The sequence below is a fragment of the Papio anubis genome, chromosome 3 (genome assembly GCF_008728515.1).
Source record: "Papio anubis isolate 15944 chromosome 3, Panubis1.0, whole genome shotgun sequence".
NCBI classification, from domain to species: Eukaryota; Metazoa; Chordata; class Mammalia; order Primates; family Cercopithecidae; genus Papio; species Papio anubis.
In genome coordinates this window covers 144,092,906-144,099,934 of record NC_044978.1, presented here as the reverse complement: position 1 = coordinate 144,099,934, position 7,029 = coordinate 144,092,906, and the positions used below count along the sequence as shown (strand labels likewise).

General features: G+C 49.7%; 1 protein-coding gene across 1 annotated transcript; it reads left to right on the top strand.

The window, feature by feature from the left end:
- The first annotated feature begins 638 nt into the window (after window positions 1-638).
- On the top strand, window positions 639-5,899 carry SHISA3 (shisa family member 3). Its single transcript, XM_003898631.4, has 2 exons — window positions 639-1,603; window positions 4,297-5,899. The coding sequence occupies exons 1-2, from the start codon at window positions 1,327-1,329 to the stop codon at window positions 4,734-4,736; spliced, it is 717 nt and encodes a 238-aa protein (XP_003898680.1). The 5' UTR covers window positions 639-1,326; the 3' UTR covers window positions 4,737-5,899.
- The last annotated feature ends 1,130 nt before the right edge of the window (window positions 5,900-7,029 follow it).

The window sequence follows — 7,029 nt, the reverse complement described above, 5'->3', positions numbered from 1 at the left end:
AAATGTGTTTCTTTCCCTGAACAGAAGTTCAGTTCTGCTCAATTATCATTAATTTTGCTCCTTTATTTCCTTTGCGAGCATGAACGGAGAAGTCGTGCTCTTTGAGGTTTTGCGAGCTGGCCTTGGCTGGGAGAGGTGACCGGCAATCCTTCACACTGCGGAAAAAGTGCGAGTGTGTGTGTGTACTTGTGAAAACGTGTCGTTCCTCCCAGAAAAAGTGGAAACGTAGGTGGACAGCTCAGTGCGCATGTTGGCGACACCTAAAAACCATGTTCTCGGTCCTGAACCTATAGAAGCGGTATCCCAGGAACGAGTCTGAGTCTGTGCGACAGGGCACAGATGATTCGACAAACTTCAATGACTGCGCCGCATTCGTGCATTAACTCCTTTGAAAAGTAAATCCAGCGTCTCCACTCGCGCGCCCACGTGCGTGGATAAACGCGGGAATTCGGCTGCCCGCAACGTCACTCTGCAGACATTTCCGGGCTGTGAGAGAGTTGGGGTGTGCGGCGGGGGAGGGGAGGGTCTGATATCTTCAGGTTGAGAGTCAAGTCCTGGGGGAGCGGCATGGGCGGGGGTGGCGGGGGAGAGGCGGAGGATGGAGCGCGAACCAGAAAGCGCATAGAACCCTCGGCCCGCGCCGCACCCACTGTGATTAGCTCCAGCGGCGCGACCCGGGAAGGCGGACTCTTTCTTAACCCTGGTTGTCTCCTCCTCCCTCTTCCTTTTTAAAGGACGCCTTGCGGGCAGAGCTGTCAGCAATCCCGCTGCCATTTGTACTTGGCCGCGGCGGAGCTGACTCCTGCTCCTGTGACAGATAGGGGCGGGGGCTGAGCGGCCGCCTGTCCGGGGTACTCGCACGTGGGGAACAAATTCTTTTCTTCCGGCTCCTCTCGGGACCCGACGATCGCCACAAGTTGGGACTCTGTGCGGCGCTGGAGTTGGCAGCCCCGGGCGCGATGGCTCCCTTGAGGAATGGGGAGGGAGGTGGCCCGGGGGTTGGCGCGCCTCTCGCGCGGGGAGCGCTTTGAGCCGGGTAAAGGGCGGCAGCGACAGCCCCAGCAACTGCCTCTGCCGGCGCCTCCCGCGGGCCCTCGCCAACTCGCCCCGCGCACCATGCTGACTCCCGGCCTGCGGAACTCGTAGTGCAGCCCCTGTCGCCTCCCCGGTCCCTGCTATCCCACGCAGGACTGGCTTCGGCCGCTGGGGCCAGCCGCTTGCGACGTGTCCCTGGGGAGGCGGAATCCCTGTGCGCCCTGAGCCGGGGCTCAGCCCTTCGCTTTCCAGCTGCGTCCTGCTCCGGGCCGCCCAGGGAGCCCAGTGGCGATGGGGGCACTGCTGGCGCTTTGCCTTCTCCTTGGCTGGCTGCGCTGGGGCCCGGCGGGCGCCCAGCAGTCCGGAGAGTACTGCCACGGCTGGGTGGACGTGCAGGGCAACTACCACGAGGGCTTCCAGTGCCCAGAGGACTTCGACACGCTAGACGCTACCATCTGCTGCGGCTCCTGCGCGCTCCGCTACTGTTGCGCGGCGGCCGACGCCCGGCTGGAGCAAGGCGGCTGCACCAACGACCGCGGCGAGCTGGAGCACCCAGGCATCACCGCGCGTAAGTGCGGGGCCCTTGGGGACAGATCCCCGCCTGCCTAACGGCGGCGGCTGCACGTGTGCGCGGGAGGACGCACAGACCCAGGAAGGTCTGTGCGCCTTCCCGGGTCTGTGCGCCAAGGGGACGCGGCCGGGTGGGGGGAATCAAGGGATGAGTGGGTGGTCGTGTTTCAGATCATGGTCCTCTATTTATTTGCAGTCCCGCTTCCCGCCACTTGCGGTCTCTGCGGGTCGGCCCAAGGGAAAGTTTGCCAGGAACAGTGAGGAGCGCGGGGCTTGTGCCTGGTGGCCCGGGGAAAGACAGCTGGAGCTCCCGGGAGAAGGGTCGTGCGGGTTAAGCCAGGGTAGACTTGGGTTTTGGTGTGTGTGTGGGGGGGGGGGGGGGGGGGGGGGCGAGGGTGTCCCATTGCGCGCCCTTGTCACTTCCGGAGCTTCGGGAAGTGCCGAATGCAGGGAATCGCGACTCTTGTCGCGCGCTCAGTTGCAGGCCTTCAGGGCTAAGAAACTACAGTCACTTTTTTTTTTTTGGTCCTATGATAGCGTTTCTAAGCCGCGGCCCCGTTCCGCAGACTTCCTTTCAATTCTCTGCATCGAATTACCCTCTCCGGCCCACCCGCTATTGTCACGCCTTTCAGAAATGCCCAGGTCTTCGAGGTGGAGATTTAGAAACAAGGGTCGAAGGTGCTTCCCCGCCCCCTATTCTCACGTCGGAAAACAAGGGTCAAATTTCCGCTCACTTCAGAGCGGAATAAATCACGACCGCAGCAAAGAAAATTTACACCTTGAAAAAAAGTTTTCCACCTGAATCGGAACATCAGGGAAACGCTTTAGAGCTTGAGGCGAGGGTTTTATGGCGGGGGAAACCGGAGAAGCGGGCGGAGCTGAGAGCAGGTGACACCCCAGGACTCCAGAGAGCCCAGGTCTGGAGCCGGCAAGAGAAGGTCGCCGGGAAAGGGAGGAGACGCTGGAGAGATCATTAAAGGTTCTCCAACGACCCCTCCCTGCAAACTGATAACCCAGAGGACAGGGGAGTCTGCCCTCTATTAGTGCTCCACTAGAGGGTGAATGTTGGGGGTCAACATTTCCAAGCTAGAGGATTTGGGAAGTAGTTTCTGGAGAAAAGATGCTCAATGGAAAGTAGAGAAATCTAGGCCGTTCTGGCCTGTGAGAAAAATACAGACTCTTCCCCACGGCTTCACTCACTCACCCTGGGGGACCCAGCTGCCCTCTGGGAGTAAGGGCAATTGCCCAGTCTGCAGCAGGGGCTCCCTCTGCGCTCCCTGTTCGGCTCGGTTGCCAGAGGACAGCAGAAGGGACAGGCAGTCTTCACACTCACTGAGCCTGGGATCAGGCAAACCCTGATGGACCTTGGCTCTATCACCTGCCGGCACTGTAACTTAGGCAAGTTAGTTAACTGCTCTGGATACCTCTTCTCAGTTCTAAAGTGGGCATACTGCTCTCAAAGGAGTTAAGTTGTTGGTGACCTGAGAGTGTATGAATGCTGAAGCGCAGGGCTAAGTAAATGGTAGTTACTCACTTTGCCTTTTCTTGCACACTGGTGCTAGTAAACAGGGGAGAATGGGAGGGACACAGAAGAGCTTATGCCTAGGAACCCACAAATAGTTGACAGTTACCTGTCCTCACTGGCTCTGTCTGTGGGAATGCACAAACTTCTCTGATCTATTTCCACATCTGGAAAATGGAGCTTATCATGTCCATCTCCCAGGGTCTCCATGAGACTTTAACCAGATAATGAATAAGAAAGAGCCAGGCACACAGTAGGGACTTAATCAATGCAGGTTTTCTTTCTTCTACCTGTAAGCTGGAGGCTGTGTCCTAGCACGGCTCTATCAGGGGAGATACCTGGAGAATTGCCCTAGGGGATGCCTCTGGGCTTGGAAATTTTATGTCTGCCTTGTAGAGGGAGAAGGAAATTGGAGTTTGCTCTGTTTGAGGGATGATTTTATAGAAAGTCTGGGCCGTGGACACCGAGAATTGCCTCGTGATCTATCTAAAGTTCAGTCTGACTTCCCAGACTTGGATGGGAATTGAGAGGCATGGCAGCTGGAGTGGGTATTCCAAATCTTTCCTGGAAAGAAGCAGCCAGAGCTGGCAATTTGTGGTATGGTAGGAGACACAGTAGATTGGGTCCTCTGTGAATTTCTTTATACTGTTCTTTCTGGAGTCTCACAAAATCCAGGGTCTGTGTGTAGAGGGGAATCTCATTTAATAGGCCTGGCTCTCTTTGCTTACACTGGAGATTCTTGGATGGGAGATGGATTGCCAGCCTAGGAGAGGGGTCAAATCTCTTATTGCCTCACTGTGATCCAACTACTAAAACCTGCATTTAAACCCAGAATTATTGTAACCCCTAAAATTCACCCTTTCCCTCCAGTGCCTGAACAGAACAGATTCCATTTTTTTTTCTAACTTCCAGATGTGCAATATGATGGTTAATTGCTAACAGAGGCTATGGTATCTGTTGCTTCCTCCCTGCTAGGAGTAGCGAGAATATTACATCATCACAGTTTGCATTGCATTTTGCAGGTTACCATTAACAAGCTCTGAAAAACTGAGCTGACAACCGTGATAATACTGAGTCTGCCACCTCTCAACCCTCAGCTGCCCAAGCAGAGCTCAGAGTCTAGGAGATCCTCATCCAAGCATCTGTTTATGTCTGTTTTTGCCTTTTAGAGCCTGTCTACGTCCCTTTTCTCATCGTCGGCTCCATCTTCATTGCGTTCATCATCCTGGGCTCTGTAGTGGCTATTTATTGTTGCACCTGTTTGAGACCCAAGGAGCCCTCGCAGCAGCCAATCCGCTTCTCACTCCGCAGCTATCAGACAGAGACCTTACCCATGATCCTGACCTCCACCAGCCCCAGGGCACCCTCCCGGCAGTCCAGCACAGCCACAAGCTCCAGCTCCACAGGCGGCTCCATCCGCAGGTTCTCCTTTGCCAGGGCTGAGCCAAGCTGCCTGGTGCCCTCGCCGCCCCCGCCATACACCACAAGCCACTCAATCCACCTGGCTCAGCCATCTGGTTTCCTGGTGTCACCCCAGTATTTCGCTTACCCCCTCCAGCAGGAGCCCCCCCTGCCTGGGAAGAGCTGTCCAGACTTCAGTTCCAGTTGACACGCCCAGGCCATGAATCCACAAGTCAGTCAAATGGCAGACAGGTGGAGCCCTGCTGCCATTGCCACATGCAATTCTGAGAAAATTTCCCTTGTAACTGATCAGTGTCATGGAGGAGCATGCTCGGAAAACACAGCACCTTCTAATTTGAGAGTTCCTGGCTCCAATCACAGAATGGCTAAAGCAGAGAACTGTTTTCTGGTTTTGCAAACATGTGATCATTACATTTCAATTTATGCTACTTTTATTCAAAACATGCAGCAGTTTGACTTTAAAGTTGCAGATTGGCTGAAAATGTTTTACTGGACATTCAGCTGTGCTGCTTAGAAAAGGGCCACATGTTTCTTTTTCATATAAGTTGTTTATTGAGTTATGATAGAAATATATTCATAAATAAGCAAAGAAAAATACCTAATTATAATTATCGAAGGTTCACTTAAAAAATTAACTATTAGGTAAACTTAAGGGGGCAGTGAACAATCTGTTTATGATTTCGGGAGTAACCTAACCATGAATAATATTAGCATAATGAGAACATTTACTTTTTAAATAAATAACTAGATTTTGTTTAAAATAAGAGGTTTTTTCCAGAATACAAGGTTTCAATAACTGCATGAGGAGTTTAAAGTTTTAAATATATACTCAGACATTCGTTGTAACACAGAGTCTGTGTAAAATCATTTCCCCACTCGCTGGAGGGAGTATTTATTGCAGACATTTTGTTCAGCAACATTTAGTGTTTGTATAAAAGTTGGACAGTTGGGGCTTAACACATTTATTTGTAAAATGAGATATGTACAAATGTAAATATTTGTAATTTAATGTATTTACCACATTGACTGTACTAATTATTTAGTAGTCATACTGTAATTTTTATGTTAATAATTGTGGAGTTCAAAGTCTAGCTATTGGTATAATCATCTAATATTATATATATCTCCAGTGCCACTGAATTTTATGTCTGATGACTCTATATTTGGGCATATATCTTGTTGGATTAGAATAAATAAAATACTTTATGTTTTCATGAACTCTATTGAAATTTTAAAGTGATTCGTTGTATCTCTTTAGCAATGTTTTTGCTATTCAATGAAATGAAATGTCTTTAACACATACTTCATATTTTAAATAAAAAAAATTCCGTATCAGGGCTTGTGAAAGCAGCAAAGGGAGTGAATTTTTATGGAGGTCTCAGTCTCCAGCCCTCCGATGGGTTATTTGGCCTGTGGAGAATTCATCATTGGGACGTTCCTCATAAGAATCTGGATTTCTGGCTTCTCGTGACATACAGGACGTGGCACTAGAGGTTCTGCACTGCCTTGGGGTCAGGTCAATCCTCTTCAGACAGGACACCTGCCATTTGCCAGCCTCCTGCCTGGTCTCCCCACCTGGCCCATCTATTTCTGCTATGTTACCTACCTGGCCCCTGCAGGTGTGATTTGAAAGCCCAGATTTATAGGAATTCATACTATCGTATGTCACTCTCAATTTTCAAACACAACTAGTTAGAGGCAGAATTCTGTCCTAAGACAATTGTTTGGCCTTGTCTCTTCGTCTTCTAGTTAAGGAAACAAGTTCAAAGACATTATGCGTCTGTTCAGTCTAAAGGCAGAGGGGCTCTGACTTCTAGTCTCCTGCTTTATCCTGTATCTAAAAGCTGTCTGACTTCCAGGTTTCCCAAATTGTTCAAAATAATCAAGGAAAGAAACAGCTGCATGTAAAAGGATGAACATTTATACACATGTTCTTGGGTGCAATCCTACACTATTAGACTAGTTTTATTTATGTTTGTGGTATATTGGTCCGTTTAATGGTTTTAAGGTAACCTTATTAAAGCTCTTCTTATGAGCCAAGCATTAAGTATTAACATGTATTAACTTATTTTATGCTCTCAACAAGCCCAACAGAAAAGTATTACAATTCCTATTTTAAAGATTTGAAAGCTGAGGCACAAAGGAATGAAGTAACTTGCCCAAGGCCCTGCAGCTAGTCTGTACTGGAGTTGATATGCATAAACACACAGATCCAAACAGCAAGGGAACACCTGCTTTGAGATTTTCATGGTTCTGTGTACAAAATTCATCAGAGATTTTAAGAGAATAAGCCTAAGCTTCAAACGCAGTGATTCTCAGCCCTGTTGGACCCCAAAATGAGCTCTCCTTAGAACAAATATTTTGTGACATCCCTTTATCAGTCCTAAAATGAAATTTATAGATAACTCACTACACACATAGTTTTTTAAAATCAATACAATGCCCCAAAGGTAAATAGAAGAAAGAAAGGGATGGGCAGA

What these genes read in the sequence shown, in the direction of transcription:
- SHISA3 (XM_003898631.4), top strand. Translation starts at nt 1,327, where the DNA reads ATGGGGGCACTGCTGGCGCTTTGCCTTCTCCTTGGCTGGCTGCGCTGG. An exon ending in GCACCCAGGCATCACCGCGC is followed by an intron (nt 1,604 to 4,296) that starts GTAAGTGCGGGG and finishes TTTGCCTTTTAG; the next exon opens with AGCCTGTCTACGTCCCTTTT.